The sequence below is a fragment of the Armigeres subalbatus genome, chromosome 3 (genome assembly GCF_024139115.2).
Source record: "Armigeres subalbatus isolate Guangzhou_Male chromosome 3, GZ_Asu_2, whole genome shotgun sequence".
NCBI classification, from domain to species: domain Eukaryota; kingdom Metazoa; phylum Arthropoda; class Insecta; order Diptera; family Culicidae; genus Armigeres; species Armigeres subalbatus.
In genome coordinates this window covers 237123137-237143061 of record NC_085141.1, presented here as the reverse complement: position 1 = coordinate 237143061, position 19925 = coordinate 237123137, and the positions used below count along the sequence as shown (strand labels likewise).

Below are 19925 nucleotides of genomic sequence, written 5' to 3'. Positions count from 1 at the left end.
GATTGGTTTGGATTGGTTTGGATTGGTTTGGATTGGTTTGGTTGGTTTGGATTGGTTTGGATTGGTTTGGATTGGTTTGGATTGGTTTGGTTGGATCTGGATTGGTTTGGATTGGTTTGGATTGGTTTGGATTGGTTTGGATTGGTTTGGATTGGTTTGGATTGGTTTGGATTGGTTTGGATTGGATTGGATTGGTTTGGTTGGTTTCGATTGGTTCGATTGGTTCGATTGGTTTGGATAGATTTGGATTGGTTTGGATTGGTTTGGTTGGTTTGGTTTGATTTGGATTGGTTTGGATTGGTTTGGATTGGTTGGATTGGTTGGTTGGATTGGTTGGTTTGGTTGGTTTGGATTGGTTTGGTTGGTTGGATTGGTTTGGATTGGTTTGGATTGGTTTGGATTGGTTTGGATTGGTTGGATTGGTTTGGATTGGTTTGGATTGGTTTGGATTGGTTTGGATTGGTTTGGATTGGTTTGGATTGGTTTGGATTGGTTTGGATTGGTTTGGTTGGTTTGGATTGGTTTGGATTGGTTTGGATTGGTTGGTTTGGATTGGTTTGGATTGGTTTGGATTGGTTTGGATTGGTTTGGATTGGTTTGGATTGGTTTGGATTGGTTTGGATTGGTTTGGATTGGTTTGGATTGGTTTGGATTGGTTTGGATTGGTTTGGATTGGTTTGGATTGGTTGGTTGGATTGGTTTGGATTGGTTTGGATTGGTTTGGATTGGTTTGGATTGGTTTGGATTGGTTTGGATTGGTTTGGATTGGTTTGGATTGGTTTGGTTGGTTTGGATTGGTTTGGTTGGTTTGGATTGGTTTGGATTGGTTTGGATTGGTTTGGATTGGTTTGGATTGGTTTGGATTGGTTTGGATTGGTTTGGATTGGTTTGGATTGGTTTGGATTGGTTTGGATTGGTTTGGATTGGTTTGGATTGGTTTGGATTGGTTTGGATTGGTTTGGATTGGTTTGGATTGGTTTGGATTGGTTTGGATTGGTTTGGATTGGTTTGGATTGGTTTGGATTGGTTTGGATTGGTTTGGATTGGTTTGGATTGGTTTGGATTGGTTTGGATTGGTTTGGTTGGTTTGGATTGGTTTGGATTGGTTTGGATTGGTTTGGATTGGTTTGGATTGGTTTGGATTGGTTTGGATTGGTTTGGATTGGTTTGGATTGGTTTGGATTGGTTTGGATTGGTTTGGATTGGTTTGGATTGGTTTGGTTTGGATTGGTTTGGTTGGTTTGGATTGGTTTGGATTGGTTTGGATTGGTTTGGATTGGTTTGGATTGGTTTGGATTGGTTTGGATTGGTTTGGATTGGTTTGGATTGGTTTGGATTGGTTTGGATTGGTTTGGTTGGTTTGGATTGGATTTGGATTGGTTTGGTTGGTTTGGATTGGTTTGGATTGGTTTGGATTGGTTTGGATTGGTTTGGATTGGTTTGGATTGGTTTGGTTGGTTTGGATTGGTTTGGATTGGTTTGGATTGGTTTGGATTGGTTTGGATTGGTTTGGTTGGTTTGGATTGGTTTGGATTGGTTTGGATTGGTTTGGATTGGTTTGGATTGGTTTGGATTGGTTTGGATTGGTTTGGTTTGGTTTGGTTGGATTGGTTTGGTTGGTTTGGATTGGTTTGGATTGGTTTGGTTGGTTGGTTTGGATTGGTTTGGATTGGTTTGGATTGGTTTGGATTGGTTTGGATTGGTTTGGATTGGTTTGGATTGGTTTGGATTGGTTTGGATTGGTTTGGATTGGTTTGGATTGGTTTGGATTGGTTTGGATTGGTTTGGATTGGTTTGGATTGGTTTGGTTTGGTTTGGAGTTGGTTTGGATTTGGATTGGATTTGGATTGGATTTGGATTTGGATTGGATTTGGATTGGATTTGAATTGGATTTGGATTGGATTTGGATTGGATTGGATTTGGATTGGATTGGATTTGGATTTGGATTTGGATTGGATTTGGATTGGATTTGGATTGGATTTAGATTGGATTTGGATTGGATTGAGATTGGATTTGGACCTATCCGATATATCAAGCAAATCTCCGTTCATCGGTCATGCATCTTGTGAAGTAGTTTGCCAACCGGCAAATATGCCGGAACATTAAAACCAAGCCGATCTACCGGTTAACTATAGATCGAGTGAAGCGCATTGATATTCTCCACAGATTAATAATCATAATCCTAATTGAATTCAATTCCTAATCTTATCTCATGGTCATGCTAAAGGGTTATGACGAAAATGTATTTTTAATATGTTTTTCTATTGTTTTCCAACGAAACAGTTCGGAAAGCACGAGAAGAAAATTGTTTTCGTATGTACCGCTAAGGAAATGAACAGCGTGAAGATGTGATTTTTATTTCTACATTATGGGAACTTTCGCATTATATATTTTCCTAATGTTTATCTGTATCTAATGCTGAAAACCTAATAACCGTGAGCCATCTAACTCGTCCAGCTGAAATAAAAATCGGTCGAAGTTAGAATAGCTTCCATGAAGAATATATAAAAGTTTTAATGACCGGCTACTCTTCACCTCGCAAGACGATGGATGATTCACATCTAGGGCAACACGTTCAGTCTATTGACTGGAAATGCATCTCAATTCTTGCTTATCCACAATATCCATTACACAATCCTCTACTTCGAACTACATGCCTTCGAATAGCTAACCAACCTTGAATTTTATTACTGTTTTCCTACGATTGAGTAATCTGTTACAAGCTGGAATTGTGTTAAAATACACTCGTAAATAGTTTGGTGTCCAGCCTATCCATCTGATGAGATAACAATTGTATACAAACATCAATTCTAACTAGCAGATATCAATAACCATTCAAAATAAACCCACCCAAAAACTCTTGTAAGTGATACACAAATTGATAAAATAAACTCACCTGGTCTTGCATATTCTCGATCTCCCGGCCGTCGCTGCGATCCAGTGAGATAACCAACCGTAAATACATCGCCGCCTATCATCACCGTGAAACTGGTCAAAATTATCACAACGATTGCCACGAACATTAATTCACACCCAGCATCGGGAGAACTGTAGCGTTTGCACTTATGATTGCTGTTGTAATGTTGACTCGGCCAACTGTCGCTTCCAAAAGCAACGCGATGATACTTTTCGGTTTCCCTTTCTTCTGCCTCATCGCAAGCTTCCTCAGCTGTTTTCGTTGGCACACTGCCGCTTTCCAGCTTCATACTATTTTCAATTATTACGTCTTATCACACAGCCAACCGCGGTAGGCCTTAACCCCCCAACGCAATGACACTCCACGAATTTCGAAATTGACACGTGCACCTCCGGAACCATGCACTAAATTTAACATTTTATGGCAACCACACATTTTTCGTATGTATCATACCGACGCAAGCGGCCTTCTTCTGTAGCTGAAATCAATCACTGAGCATTTCCGCAGAGTGCGTTCGGCATTTTTTCTAAGACATGACAATTTAATGTGACTTTAATTGGAACCAGCTCCACCACACCTGTAGCCATTGGCACTATTTCCAACAAGCATTTTCCTTCGCACGTAATTTATTTGATCGATTTGATATAATTTTAATTAATTTTGCACTACCACTCATTGCACTGCCAACTTCAATGCATACATAAACTCAACACACCACCGGTGTGGTAGCCTCGAGGCCAGTTAAACTCTGTATCAATTCCAGTCGAGCGCACAGACTCGTTGATGTCACGGCGAGCAAGGGCGAAACACCTGAAACAAGATAACATAAAAGATTTTTTGTTGAATTAATTTGCGGTGACAATGTGGAGCAATAATGTAAAAATTATACTCAATTGACTAGGTTCTCATTTTCTTAAGGTTCGCTTCTTGTTAATGTTATTTAATCGTATTCATAAGCGGATCGAAGAAATGTTGCGAGTTGCATCATGCATCATCCACGGGGACAGCAGAGACTATGTCCAAAGGGTTGGACGATCCCTCCCCAGGACAACTGCGAGTAGTGATGCCTGCCTAGGATGTGGTGAGATTTGACAGTGGGTTCTGTTGAACTTCTATAAAAGCTACGCCAAAGCGACCGTGTGCCGCTCAAAGCGCACAAGCCCAAGTCCTGGTGTTAGGTGGGACGCTAAACGGACCTGACACGACGGCCCTCAGACGCGACATATGTTTACATATGGATGACATTTACAGATGTGCTCGACTTGCGATTTAGTATGATTATAAAATACAGAAAATATAAAAAAAAATAGCTGATGAGCTGAATTGTAGCAACTACCGTTGAACGCCGTCTACAGTTGGAGTAGTTCGAGTTACAGGAGCATTCTCAAGTCCCTTCAAAACACGCAGAGCGCTACGGCAAGGTGATGATCTTTCGTGCCTGCTATTGAACTATTGGAGGTTGTAATACGAAAGTTCCTGCCTTTAAACAAGTGGTACGGTTTTAACGAATTACGCTATTTGGATTCGCGACAACATCGATATTATGACACGTAACTTTGAGAAGATGGAGGACGCCTACAACAGATTAAAGAGGGAAGCTAAGCGGATCGGACTAGTCATCAACACGTCGAAGAACACGATCGGAAGATTAACAAGAGCCATTCACCACGAGTTTTATCTGTAGTGAGGTGTACTTGGGCTCACTGGTGACGGGCAAAAAAAACTAATACCAGCAGAAAAATTCAGAAACGCATCATGGCTGAAAATCGTACGTACTTTAGGTTGGACTCCGCAAGACGCTACGATCTAATAGTATTCGCCGCCATACCAAACTGACTATCTTCAAAACGCTCATAAGACTGATAGTCCTCTACGGGACCTGAACGATGCTGTGGAGGACCAACGCACACTAGGAGTTTTCGAAAAAAAAGTGCTGCGTACTATCTATGGTGGGATGCAGATGGCGGATGGTACGTGCAGGAGGCGAATGAACCACGAGCTACGTCAGCTTTTAGGAAAAGCATCCATCGTTCACACCGCGAAAATCGGACGACTGCTGTGTGCCGGGTACGTACCTAGAATGTCGGACAATAGGCGAGGTGCGCAGAGAGCAAGGTTTTCGATCAGGTGAAAGACGATTTGCGAACCCTCCGTAGACTGTGTGGTTGGCGACGAGAAGTGATGGACGACTTTTAAGAGAATATATAAATAAAGGCATCATCCACAGTAGCACAGCAATTAAATAATAACCAAAGTCAAATCTAGGATACACGCCCATGAATAACAAACTTAGCTAATAAGTCTTGTTCTCTAACATCTAACGTGTATATTTTTTTTATTAATCCATTAATTGGCAAAAACGTCAGGCTTGTATGGAAACTTAAGACACGAGTAAACATCTGACCATTGATGACAGACTATTTAAAAACAACTTTTGCACACTTTGAACAATTGCAAAAGCGATCGTAGAAACGATATAAACGCGTTTCGTGTGTTGTGTAAAAATAAATGTAAAATGGTAAATTATACAGTTAAAGAAAGAGCATTCAGTGTTAAAATATTAAAGGCCAAACCGCTAGATTTTATCTTATTTTTGTTAATGGTCATATTTATCAGGTTAAAGACACAATAAACTGTGTGACCTACACATCTAATTATTTAACCTCTTTCGAAAGTATCCGATCAACAAACCGATAGAGGAGAAACTTGTACCCATATTCCAATCCCACATGGATAAGCATCTAACAGCAAATGAAGTATGTAACCCTCACATGTGGTCCTTGGATTGGGTGTGCCGTGCAAATTTGTTGCACTCGTAAAAAAAAACTTCAACCTTTCGCTATTTTTTCCTCTCACGCGACCAACTGTCTGCCCCTAATTAAAACATCTCATTATCGAATACGGCTTATTCTGCATCCCGTTGTAACCTTATAGGTTTGTTGACATAACCCGCACTGTGTGAGAGTGTAGAAAAAAAAACCAACCAAACCAGACAGCCGATGTGGCTGACGGCGGTAGCGCTTTACGCCTCCTAACTGAACGGGCATGACTAATCGAGAGCGCTAACAGCTGGAAGACAAAACTGGTGTGTGAATGCACGAAGCAAATACGTCATCAGTTCCAAATGATTGAATCATTTGCAGCTTGCAGCCTTGAGAATGCGGTACAAACTACAAAGTGAGCATTTTACGATTGTACGACAATTCCCCGAAAACCAATTCCCCGAATGCAAATTCCCCGAATGTAATTTCCCCGAATGTAACAATTCCCCGAATGCAATTTCCCCGAATGTAACATTTCCCCGAATGGAACAATTCCCCGAAAACGTAGTACCTCTCACAAACTCATCTTCGCAATCGACTGTATGCGTCCGAAAAAAAAGCAGCGTTTAAAGATACGTTTAAGACACACTTAACCAGCGCAATATCCTTTGGTGAAGATGGGCGTGGCCAGGAGAAGTAATCCTCGCTTTCGTGATTTTTATCCTAGATTAAAATCAAGGATCACACCTTTCTTGATCACTGATAGCAATTTGAATAAGGATTTCAAAAGAAAAATATGACACTAGTGTCCAATCTACAAAGTACACCGTAACTGTGCTACGCTTAACAGCTCAATATACTTTCGTAGTAATAGATGTTCTTGATCCTCTAAGATGTGTTTTAAAATTATGAAAATATCAGGGTAGAATGATTTTCAAGGTGCTTTTTGATCTATAATAGTCGAACAACGGCTGTGTTTTTTTAAAAAGCAGAATCGCAAACGGCAATTCCGATTGAAAGCGTTTTTGGTATTTTTTTTATCTTCGAAATTAAACTACTGTCCTGTAAATACCTTCTTAAGAAGTTTGAGGCAATGGTTGATGTGAATCCTTTTAATCAAAAATATTGCGTTTGCCCGGACTGAAGGCAATGATGAATGTGATTCCTTCTTTAAAAAATAATACATTTGCTCGGACTAATGCAATGGTAAATGCGTCGCTTCTTTAGAGAATGTGTGAAATCCATTCTTCAAAAGAAATCATTTCGACGAAGTAAGGCAATGGTAGATGTGGTCCCTTCTTCAGAAATAGGCGTTAGCTCGAAATAATGCAAATATGAATGAATTGAGAATGATAATAAGGATTAATGTGCTCTCTTATTTTGATGCCCATTTGGCCAGAATAAGGAAAAAATATATAAGCAATATGTATTGAATGTATAATATTTTATCGAGAAACATTTTGCCGAATTCATTTTCTCAGAATAGCATTAGGCTTTTTTTCAGATTGTTCTAAAAATTGGCATAGCAGCGAAAGTGTAGCATAGCAGCAGTTTTGAAACATATAATTGCTCCATATCAACCCTTTATTATATCTGGCAAGCGCGCTCCTATAGTGAACGAATTATCTCCTCTTCTTGCCTTATTATGGACAGAGTTTATATAAAGAAGGCAATCTCCTCCATTAGCATTACATCGGGTAGACGGGATCATTTAAAGAAGGCACTGTCTCATTGATTCACTTTATTTCAGACAAACGAGTTCATTTAAAGAAGGGACTATCTATCCTCTTTGCCTTATACCGGGCAAATGTGTTCATTGGAGGAAGACTTTGTCATTTCCTTTTGTTTTAAACCGGGCAGATGAATTCATCATACCAAGGATACTAATACATTTAAATAAAGCAATATCTTTTCACTTCACCTAGGGCTTTTTTTTAACTTAGTGTTCAACTAGCATTTCCTCAGTTTTTGAAAGCTTTCCCGTGCCTACCAGTTGCATGAATGTGTGGAAAGTGCAAGGGACACACTGTGCTCAAAGAGCCGAAAATGCTTCTCACCCGGAAGCATCCTAAGCCGAACCAAGAATCGAACTCGCAACCTCCGGATCAGAAATCCTCCAATCGCTTTGTGCCGCATTAAAAAAAAAAAAAGAAGCATTCGGGGAAATATTACATTCGGTGAATTGTTTCATTCGGGGAATTGTTACATCCGGGGAAATGTTACATTCGAGGAATTGTTATTAGGGGAAATTGCATTCGGGGAAATTGCATTCGGGGAATTGGTTTTCGGGGAATTGTCGTACAATCGCATTTTACACTCATTCAGGTAAATATGTACTTCGGAATGTACGACATTCATTTTACATTTATGAATACTGGTGAAAATTAGTTTTATTTTGGGTGATTGCCCAAAAGTATCATGATTTTTTGCAAGCCAGACTTCAGTCGACTTAACCTTTATCTGTTTATAGATGCTCCGTTTTTACGTAGTTGCGTGGTCTGCTTCAGATGCGATGTCCGGTTGCCTCTTAGTAGTAAATACCAGTCCTGATCCCAATATGCTCGAGTCGCCCCTACTCTTCCGGGTAATCCTGCCTGGATACCTGATCGGCTCCTGATTAACTAGAGCGTTGATACACCTATGCCTGAAGTATTGTACAGCTCCAAAATCGTCGGTCTTGAGCGATGTTGCTTCAGTCTCCCCGAACATTTAGGTCCGATTCCACAGCGTACAACCAGCGTGTTCGACTGAAATATTGTGAACCGTATAAAAGACGGCAGACTTCAGAAGGCTGTTCACCTAGTGCGAATGTCGGAAGAAAGAATAGTGAAAACAATATTAAACAGAGAGCCGGTCTCTATCCAGTTTTCTGTTAATATTGTTTTTGCTATTCTTTCTTCCGACATTCACACTAAGTGAATAGCCCTCTGAGGTCTGCCGTCTTTTATGCGATTCGTGATAAACGCAATGTTCCATTTGAAAAATCACTTTAAAGCATTTTAAAAATATATTTAAAATTTATTTCAAAAAACTTAATACAGCTCGCGATGCAGGCGTTTGCGCAACACACTATTATATAGTTTCGCTCCAAGAATTGTACGTACAACTGTTCGCTCGAAACCCACAAAAGGTTCTCCGGTCTCCGGTCCGCATCTTTTAACGTTCATGATTCATGTCCACGAAGGGCCACTGTTAAGATCAGAGTTCTATACAGAGCAAATTTCGTATCCGTCTGCATGTGACGGAACGTAATGCAGTTTTAGTTACATGTACATAAGGCAGGTATGGTACCTATTGATTGACTTCATTGAGACACACCACGTCTTAGACCTACCACCCTTATTACCGTCAACAATTTACATAACTTAGCCCCATTATTTGATTTTTGGCATTGTATCTTGTACAAATCTATAGACTTCTAGTAAGGCTATTACAAATATTCAATAAAAATTATGTCCTACTGGTCTCCGAAAGGTCAAGGAGGGGGGGGGGGTATAATTTAAACCAAATATTAAAACAAATCAAAAACATTTTTAAAAAATCCTTGGATTTAAAATAAATTGAAACCCGTCAACATTTCCAAGAAGTTTAATTGTTGATATAAGGCCGTTACAAATATTTATTTAAAATTATGTCCTACTGGTCTCTGATAGTTCAAGAGGGTTATAAAAAATTAATATTAAAATGGAAAATGGAATAAAAAAAACTCCTCAGATTTGTTAAAGAATTATTTTAAAAATTTTAAAAATTATTCGATTTTTTTTATTGCCCCTCAAAAAATCTGAGTGGCGAAAGACTTATTTTTTAAATATTTATATCGGCCTAATGAGCATGAGCATTAGGACGAATTTTCTTCATAGTGCAAAACAATCGCTTGGCAACGGCAGATAGTTCAATCTTAACGATTCCGTTGGTAACAAAATAGAAGGCGCGCGTCGGAGGCAAACGCTGCAATAAATCTTCGGTTGGCACAGATTGCGTCGGTAGCGCTTCCGCTATAAATTATTGAATCGACTCACTTCGGCGAAAAGTGAAGTTTTCTCGAAAGATTTTGACATGCCTTCCGTGCAAATAAATTTTAGCAGCGTCTTCCTCTGATGCGCACTCGTGATTCTGCTATCGATGGCAACTATCTGCCGACGACAAACCACCCAATTTATTTCCAATAATGCGCGTTTTAATCGCAAACAGCAACAACTTGATTGCTACTCACGCCAGCATCAACCACTCGATGGATTTCCATAGAAATGCTAAAGACACCTGTCATGTGATTAGCGGAGAACGGCCCAAAATGTATCCATGGGGCAAAATGGCCTCCCTCATAAAATCACTCATATAATCTGTTGTAGTACATTTATGAACGAATATTACAATTCATAATTAGTTATCCATCATTGAGCTCCATTGGAAAAATCTAGCAAAATCCCTTCATATTCACTCAATTTTACCGATTTGCTATTCTTCAGCCACATCCGTAAGATTGTAGTTCAATCCATTAAGAAAATACAAACAACCATGCGTTCACCATCATTTTACATGCAATTGAGTCATTTTAGACCACCATTCGGGCGTTTTGCCCCAGGCCTATTTTTAAAACATTTTGACGTAGGACTTACGTCTTTCTTTACTATACTGGGTGTCATTTCAAAATATTCAAATCGACCGCGTTACGCTGTGTTGAAAGATTTTAAACGTTAATAGCGTTCGTCTCAGTGGACGAATTTCTGCGGTAAGCCCCTCAATCGACTGATTTCAAGTATGCCTTTCATGTCCATGCTTGATAAGACCCGAAAAACTTGTTTCAATAGGCATGAAACTGTTTTCAATGAAAAACATTGAGATCAAGGGAACCTATAAATATTAGACCTCTTCATGTTTTCAAAAAGTATCAAAAATTCAACCGGTCAGCTCAGAATCATAATTCTTATGGTAAAATAAGTCTCCTGTCAAATTTTCAGCTAATTCGGATAAAATTTTGAGGTGGCTCAAGTCAATTTAGTGTTTTTGGGCTATTTTCAACTTTGGAAAAAATCTAACAAGAGATATAAACGTCGAAAACTATCGCAACAACCTTCATACGGAAGCTTTGGGTGTGCTCTACAAGTCTTGTGAACATTGCGATTCGTTCCGTTCACGTTTATCTATGTTAAAGTGATTTTCAAGCTTTTAAGTGCATAAAAATAATGTTTCCCCCAAAAGTCGTTATTCTACAAAATTTTTGAATTTACGACAAATGATTGCTAATTTATTATATTATTGTTCCTCTTTTTTCCCTGAAAATTTAAGTAATAAAATTGTCACTGTGCGATTTATCGTTAAATTCTTAAAAATCAGAAGCTGAACATTTGTCATAAATTTGCACGTTAGGATTTCTTCAAATAAGTTGTTCGAACAAAACATAAACCAAATCATATGATATTTGATGCTTACAACAAACGACTTCCAAATTTTGTTAATTTCACCATATGTCTGCATGCTTTTAACATTGAGTGCATCGTAGTAACAAGTGAAATCGAAGCTTCTTTGTTTGAACAACTTGTTTAAAGAAATCTCAGCGTGCAAATTTATGACAAATGTTCAGCTTCCGATTTTTAAGAATTTAACGATAAATCGCACATTGACAATTATATTACTCAAATTTCCAGTGAAAAAAGAGGAATATTAATATAATAAACTAGCAATCATTTGTCGTAAATTCAAGAATTTTGTAGAATAACGACTTTTGGGGGAAACATTATTTTTATGCACTTAAAAGCTTGAAAATCACTTTAACATAGATAAACGTGAACGGAACGAATCGCAATGTTCACAAGACTTATAGAGTACACCCAAAGCTTCCGTATAGAGGTTGTTGCGATAGTTTTCGACGTTTGTATCTCTTGCTAGATTTTTTCCAAAAATGAAAATAGCCCAAAAACACTAAATCGACTTGAGCCACCTCGAAATTTTATCCGAATTAGCTGAAAATTTGACAGGAGACTTATTTTAGCATAAGAATTGTGATTCTGGGCTGACCGGTTGAATTTTTGATACTTTTTGAAAACATGAAGAGGTCTAATAAATATGGGTACCGCATAATTCTTGCATCATTCCATTACCACGTTCTGATTGGTGCAGACACCAGCGAATGAGCAGCCGCTGGGTCTGCCGAGAAGCCATAAAATAGCGCAACGCGATTTTTTCCTTTCATTCTGACCGGGACAAGCGAAGCAACCGCATCGTCGATTGAACAGCACTCACACCTTTTAGCAGGGAATGAAGTCTGCAGGGCATCGAAGCCACCTTCATCAGCCGAAACCTAGCCAGTACAGCAGCAGTCCACCCTACAGACCCGACGAAGCAGCAATGCTGAGCAGATACCGGCAGCAGCAGCAGAGTCGAGCCGAGACCGGCCGGCATTGGTGCTGAGCGGAGACAGGCTGAAGAAAAGCCACATGATGCATGTCCAAAAAACAAACGGTTCTTCAGAGAGCCAATAATAGAGATCAATATCAATGCTTTCAATACACTTCGGGATAGAAATTGTACTTGGGTGCCAAATCCAATATTCTAGAGATAAAATTTTATGCGTGATTTTCATAACTAGCGTCAAAACTAACAATGGATAATTTTTCTGTGGAAGAAGGACTTCGCTTGACCTTGCCTTTAAAGATTCATAAGATGTCCAAATCTCTCACATAATCTTATTTGGATAAAAAAACGAACAGTGGGTAATGTCTGTGACATAACCGCTAAGTGGACGTAGGACTTGACTTGATCATGCCTTTAAGATACATAATATGTCCAAATTTCTCACATCAACTATTTTGGATAAATAATTGGCGTTGCATACCATTCCTTGGCAAAATCTTCTCATCAAACCGACACAGAAATCAAATCTACCTCGAAAAAGAATCATCAAAAAAAATATAAACTATCAATCGATTTTTCATCAAATGTTGGATTTTTTTGCATTGATAAAAAAATATGTAGATAAACATTGTTTGATACTGACCGCACACAAAGAGAACGTGACTGAATGATCGTCCCATGTTACCAATTCTAAATCTTATCACACGAAATCCCATGTCCGGGTGTTTCCTTCCTTCTACTACTAACAATGTTGTCTCAGAAAAGAACACATACTTCCCACCTGAACTGCAATTCTAAGCTCGCTTGCCCGGCTTATTGGCCTGTATCTAGCGAAAAGTCCCGTTAGGAAATAGACGCCAGCAGCGAGCAACAAGCGTAAAAAAGAAGAAGCCTTTCTCGAACGCGTTGATGATGATTACGCTTTGGCTGACAAAGAAGCGGAATACAAGACACTAGCTGATTGGCCCACCAATTGGGAAGCAGAGAAGATTCAGAATAAGGTATAAAAGAAAAGTGCATTCGCTTGCAGAGCATTCAGTCTTTTTTATACCATCATTAGAAATTCGCGGTTATTTGAAAAGATCGTTTTCTTACTTTTTGCACTTAGCCCAAGCAAACAGCCTTTTTCAAGGCTCTAAGAGTTAAAAATAATTTTCTCCTTCAGTCGCTATCGCACGGATTAGAAGGCTCTTCAGTGGAAGGGCCGAGATACAGTCTACATCCCCTGCTGAGACAACTTGTGGTTTATTTCAGGCAGTCCTTCAGTGGGAAGGTTGCCACTGTCGAGGCTAATATTTCGTGACCGGACAGATACTTCCTGATTTTTTTTTGATGATTCTTTTTCGAGGTAGATTTGATTTCTGTGTCGGTTTGATGAGAAGATTTTGCCAAGGAATGGTAGGCAACGCCAATTATTTATCCAAAATAGTTGTTGTGAGAAATTTGGACATATTATGTATCTTAAAGGCATGATCAAGTCAAGTCCTACGTCCACTTAGCGGTTATGTCACAGACATTACCCACTGTTCGTTTTTTAAATGCCTTAGAAAGTCATGAAAACCTTATTGTTTTGAATAGGAGATCATTGTGAAATGTAGCTGGGTTTGCACCTAAACGTTGAAACGGTTGGGTATTTTTATTTGTATGGGCGAAAACATCGAAAAAGCTTAAGGGGTGCATTTTGGACCGTTCTCCCCTACATTTTTGCAGTGTCTCCATTCGAGCTTGTGCGTTTGTGATTCTGTTACCGCCAGAAACTTTCTGCGGATCCTTTGACCGCTCTCCGCTAACCGTGACACACACACAAAATTGATCGGATCGATCGCGGATTGATCGCGGAAAAACAGCTTTCTTGCAATCAATTAAAATGACCATCAGTCCCGCCTCTTCATCAATCGGTGTGGTGCAAATATTATGTGCAACCATAACATTCACCAATGGGGCGAGGCGTCTATACATAAAAACTCGTGCTTCGTTCGCGCGTCGCTTGCGTTCGAGTATTTATGGAGAGCGCAAACGACGCTCCGTCTGTAGCGGTGGGTGAGCGTGCATCGAAGCCTTCGAAGGTGATCGTCGGGCGTAGCGATCCCTGCGAAAACGGCTGTCGCAGCGATGGCGTTAGTGTCATCGATGATAGAGCGGCGGTGGCTGCTGATTGTAATTTGAGATATTGAAAATAAATCGGTTCTTTTCAGGATCACCATTATTTTGGAAAGAAAGTTAAGCTGAGTGGATTTTCCAAAGTGCCGTTGCCGTTCTTGGCGTTCAATCTAATTTATGTAGCAAGATTCTGAGTTCTGTTACTGGCTGTTTGTGACGCATTATTGAGAAGATTATAAATACAGGCATACCTCGATAGTACGTACACCTGCGTAATTTTAGTGTACGTACTATCGAAGCGTACGTACTATCGAAGCAAAAAAAATCCGGGCAAAACAATTTTTTTTGCTTTTTCGTTTATTTAGGAATAGCAGAATGTTCATAAAACCATCCGGAAGTCAAAATTTCGATAGAAGGCTCTGTATTCTAAGCATATTTGTATTTGATATAGTACACAAGGAACCAACAGAACCCAGATTTTTCTTGAAATAGTGCCTACATATAGTATTGAGCTAAATCATCGTCTTTGTACATGTGAGGCTTTTTCTACAAAATATGTACTGTTTTTAATGCTTTAGAACATCCATAAATTACGTGACATTTGCAGGAGTAATGTTTTAAATATATGTTACACATCGTACATGATTATGTATGTTACTACAAAAAGTGACGATTGGGGGTGGTGACGTATTTTATGGATTTTCTATAGATTTTATGGGAATAAAAAGCTTTAAGGTTGCCTATCACCGTCGTTGCGACTCTATTGACTCCAATGACGCTGCCTTACCAAAGCGACAAACTGCCAGCCATAGCAACAGTCGCATCGTGTTGGTTTGCAGGAACCTTGATTATGATTCGTAATTATATGAGTATTTAACACTAAGAGCTTGAGCTTGAGCTTGATTGACTGCTCGTAGTTGCTACTCCATTATGACCAGATCAGCTGTTCTTGCACAGGGAACCAACAGATGTTTGCTTGGGACTAGCACACATCTTCAATGTACAAGTACTGGTGATCTCATTTGTTAGGTCATACTGGCGCCTGCCACGTCAGAATGCAAGTCAATGTAGGGAAGGGGGAGGAAATGATGATGCAATCACTCGCCCACTGCAAGCCGAATATACCTCTGCACTTGCCACGAGTTCATGCGGAATTTGTCGGAATTTCTGGGTTAGGTTGGAGAGGCAGAGGTCCGTCTTGGTTAACGAGCTGCCAATGTGATAGATAGGAGAAGGTAACTGTTGGAATTTCTAATTGGATGTAGGAAACGAGCTCTATAGTTCATTTCCAATTCTAGCAGATTACTATTAGAATACTTAAGTCGAAGGTATAGGAATAGTAATGGAAACGGTATGGAAGTCCATTTCCAGTTCTAGCGATTGCTAGAACATGAGAAATAAAGAGAAAGATACAAAGTAGGAGAATGGAACGGACCTGGGATTGAACCCACGCCATATGACTACCAAGCCCGCTATATGAGTATTTAACACTGAGATGAGTAAAAAATCATTTGTATGAAAAAAATTTTACATGGGTGGAGGGAGGGGGGTAAAAAAACCCAGGAAAAATGCTAACGTAATATGTGTACGACCCCATAAAAACAACAAGGAAAATTTCGAAGATGTAAAAACGGGATAACATTCAATGTTATTTTAATATTCTCGTCTTTAGAATCGTGTTTACGCATCTCGTACACCAAGGTGTAACGAAAAGGCTAGATGTTCACTCAAAAAACGAAGTTTTGATGACAGGCTCGGAGGCCGACTTCCATATACCGACAGCTCGACGAATTGAGGTGATATCTGTCGATAAAGTTTTTAAATTTAAATTATTGGATGGCGATCTACTAAACACTCTACTAAAAGTTTGAAATTATTTCATAACTTTATTTGAAATTTGTTTGGAAATTTAAAAATATTTTCCTCTGAAAATTCCTTATGAACTTCATTTAAATAAAACTTCTTATTTTAGAATTTCTCCTAAATTTGTTTCCGATACTTTTCTAGGAATTCATCTGAAAATTTCTCCAGGGTCCATCCGGGATCCTCTCCTGCAGAACTTACAATAGGAAATCCAGCAGGAAATCCTTTGGGAACTCCTTTGAATACACCCACAAGAATTCCTTCGTAGTTCTTGAAGGAATTCCATGCAGAATAGCTTGAGAAATTTCTGTGGGGATTCCGATTCCCGGGGAATTCATGAAGAAATTTTCTGGGGAAAAGGGATTTCTGGAGAAATTCTTGAAGTAATTTCCGGGGAAATTCTTGATGAAATTGTTGGGAGAATTCATGGAGGAGTTTCTGAAAGAAAATTTGGGAGAGTTTCTAGAAGAATTTCCGAGGTAATTGCTGCTTACTCCTGGAAAAAAATCTCGGTAAATAATGAAGGATTTTTTTAGAAGATTTTTGTAGACATTTTAGAGGAGATACCCGCAGAAATTTTGAGAATTCCGGGTGTTTCTTCTGGGAGAATTACTTCAATAATTTCCAGAGGAATTTCAAGGTGAATTTCGGGAAGTATCTCCAAAAGAGTTTTAACGAAATGTTCGAAAGAATAGCTGGAGAAACCGCTAGATGAATTTTCAGTCGGATTTCTCAAGGAATTTCCGACAGAATTCCCGAAAAAAATTTTTGAACAATTTTTCGGGAAAGTTCTTGTAGCAATTTTTGAAGGAATTCCCAGGGCGTGAGTAAGAGATGTCTATCAAGCGCTTCTACGTGAGTTTATGAATAAATTCATAAGGAATTTCTGGAAGACCTCGAAGTAATTAATGAGAGATCTTGGTGGAATTTCTGGAGTAACTTCAGAGCGAATGCCAGGAAAAGTTTACATGGGAATTTCTGAATGATTTTATGGTGAAAGTTCTGAGAAAGGAGACGTGGAAATTTTTAACGCAGCAATTTAAGATGGAATTTTGAAAGATTTTTGAAAGGATTTACGGAGAAAATTCTGAAGTAATTCCTACGCGTTCTAGTCGAATTCTTGGAGAAACTTCTAGAAGACCTTCCGGAGGAATTCTTGGAGGAACTTCTGGAAGAACTTCTGAAGGAACTTCCAAAGGAATTCCTGGAGAAATTTCTGAAGGAACAACTTTCGGAGAGATTCCTGGAGGAACTTTTAGAGGAATACTTATAGGAACTTGCGGAGGAAGGCCTGGAGGAAATTGCCGAGGAAGAACTGAATGAACTTGCAGAGGAATTCCTTGGGGAACTTGCGGGGGGATTCCGGGGGGAACTTGCGGATAAATTCCTGAAGGAGCTTCTGGAGAGATTTTTGGGGGAACTTGGATAAATTTCCGAAGGAAATCCTGGAGAAACATAAATGCACTAAATTGATTTACGTCGCCGCAAATCACGAGCGGCATGACGCCGCCACTCCACTGCCGCTGGCTCTGGCTGAAGATGATCTGGCACGCCAATCTAATTTCAATCGGCGCACAGGTCTTGATTGAATATCAAGTGAAATCCTGTATGGAATTGTATGGAAGAACCCTTGGGAGAAACATCGGTTCCAGGATAAACTTCTTCTGGGATTCCAGTGAGACGTCTTAAAGGAATCTTAGAAGGAACTCCTGATTGAATTTCTAGTGGAATCTAGGGATGATTTTTTAAGGAACTCCTGGGAAAAAACTGAATCATTTTATGAAATAAATAACTGAAAAACATAACAAAATAAATAAAATAAAAATAACTAAAAAATAAATCTCTACTTCACGATGCATGCATAAAACACTCAAATGAACAACGTTGAATAACGTTGAAATTAACATTTTAAAGTCTGACTGAATTCGCCCTATAGTAGACCCCCTTGGGGTCCATGATAGGAAATTGCTTGCCTATAGTCGACACTTCATTTGATTTTCATGTTTCATTTCGGGACGTTCTTCTTCCCTATTATTGACCCCCAAAATATTTCTATAATGGACACTCTCGTGTTTATTTTTTATATAATTGTAAAAAATCATCTAATTTTACTTTCCATGGCATTTCCAATGCATGAAATCAAATCATAGGACTGTAAGGTAGGTTCTCCCGATGGAATTTCATAGCAAAATGTTTACATTGTGCTGTAATAATGCAAAAATGGCTGAAGGGTCCACTATTGGGCACTTTACCCTAGTCAACCAAAAAAATATCTTCATTTTAGTAACGCTGCTAATTTGCTTCTCAAGAAAAATGTTGTCACCAACAAGTGGATAGATTGGAACTAATCTTACTGTGGACAGAATTAAACAATTAAACATCTTGCCGCAAATTCATTTTTGAGAAACGCTATTCCCATGATGAATTTAATTTACTCCTCGGGGAAATGTTCTCTGGTCTATAAGGTGAATTAATACATGGGGACGGGTTCTAGAACTGGAACTAACTTCCTTGATAGATAAAATAATTCATAAACATAATAATCGTTCAATTAAGTGGATAGCTATTCTGCTTTCTAAGAAAATCATCTATACATCCATACCCATACAATTATGATAATATTTTTAGAGAATGTAATCAGCTGTTTCAGATGTTCCTTGAATTGTTTAAAATATTTAATAGAATGATGTGTGCTACGTGAGACTGTCAAACATTTATGAAACGCTACTTCTTTAAAGTACTGCAACTAAATTCGTTATAAGTTCACGATGGTGTTTAAATCAGATGTAAAATGATTACGTAGCCTTTATACGCTACCCCCACACATGTGTCATGATCAAAACATATTAAAATTTTAACTAAAATCGTACAGAAAATAGAACGTAAAAATTTTTTTTTGTGTGCGTACTATCGAGGGTACGCACTATCGAGGGTACGTACCATCGAGGTATGCCTGTATACCCAAGACGAACTTTCTTCAAAGTAACAAACATAATCGCTTGGCGCCGGTAGCGGAATCGGGGCCGTCTTACCGTCACGGCTGCCTGATGACGACTGACAACTTGTTCTTCTAGGAGGCATTTTTAGTGTCTTTATTAACGAGACTTTCAGCCCAAGGCTGGCTCGTCTCGTAGTCTCGGAGGAATTTCTCCAACGTTATCCGGATAAATGGCAACCGAACAATGCAGCGATCATTCTATACACGACATGGACATGGACAAACGGACATAATAGACTCACGATGAGTTGGACTGGTAACGACAACAATGAGTAATGGAAATCTAAAAATAAATTCTGTATTAATTCTGTACAGCATCAGATCTCGGTACAGGACCGGTTAAGTAACACAAATTTCCTAACAAATAAAGAATATCTTTTAAAGCTGTATTTCGTACAATACTGTTTTTAGGTGATGAACTTATATATTTTAGAATATTTTAGAAATCACTTTAATGAAGTTTTAAAAAATTATAGCAATTTTTGGATTGATGTTAACAGCACAAGCGAGATAGCATTTGGGACTCTGAAGCGCGCTCGTGTCGAACCGTGGGGCAAAAACGTCAAACATTCGTCGTTGATGAAGGTGCACAAAGGCCTGTATTTTTATGTGGTCCATTTTTACGCATTAAAAACTACGACATTTTAAAATAATGAACAAAATCAACACTTCCCGAGCAGCACATATCAGTCAAAACTGGCTGCAGCAACTTGATTGTGACCAAATCTGGTCACACATGGATTGCAGAAACCTACGTAAAACATGTGTGCTGTTAGGGTTCCTGAAATCCGTTCATCGTGGATTGATTTCGAATCAAAATAACATAAGTCGTACAGCTATTATAAGATTGAATGTTTGAAGGAAGGATAATTCACTGGCCACCATTGTAAATAGTTCAATGTTTTAATTTCAAAGCCTACTTTTCACTTAAATG

The 19925-nt window shown here is 38.9% G+C and overlaps 1 protein-coding gene across 2 annotated transcripts in view; it reads right to left on the bottom strand.

Moving 5' to 3' along the window:
- The window catches only part of LOC134221101 (speract receptor), a 166765-nt gene that overhangs the window by 54718 nt on the left and 92122 nt on the right, over positions 1–19925 (bottom strand). For both annotated transcript variants that reach the window (XM_062700292.1, XM_062700291.1), the window contains exon 2: positions 2897–3727. In XM_062700292.1, coding sequence (XP_062556276.1) covers positions 2897–3206 — 310 coding nt within the window. In that variant the 5' untranslated portion in view covers positions 3207–3727. The remainder of the gene's footprint in view (positions 1–2896; positions 3728–19925) is intronic.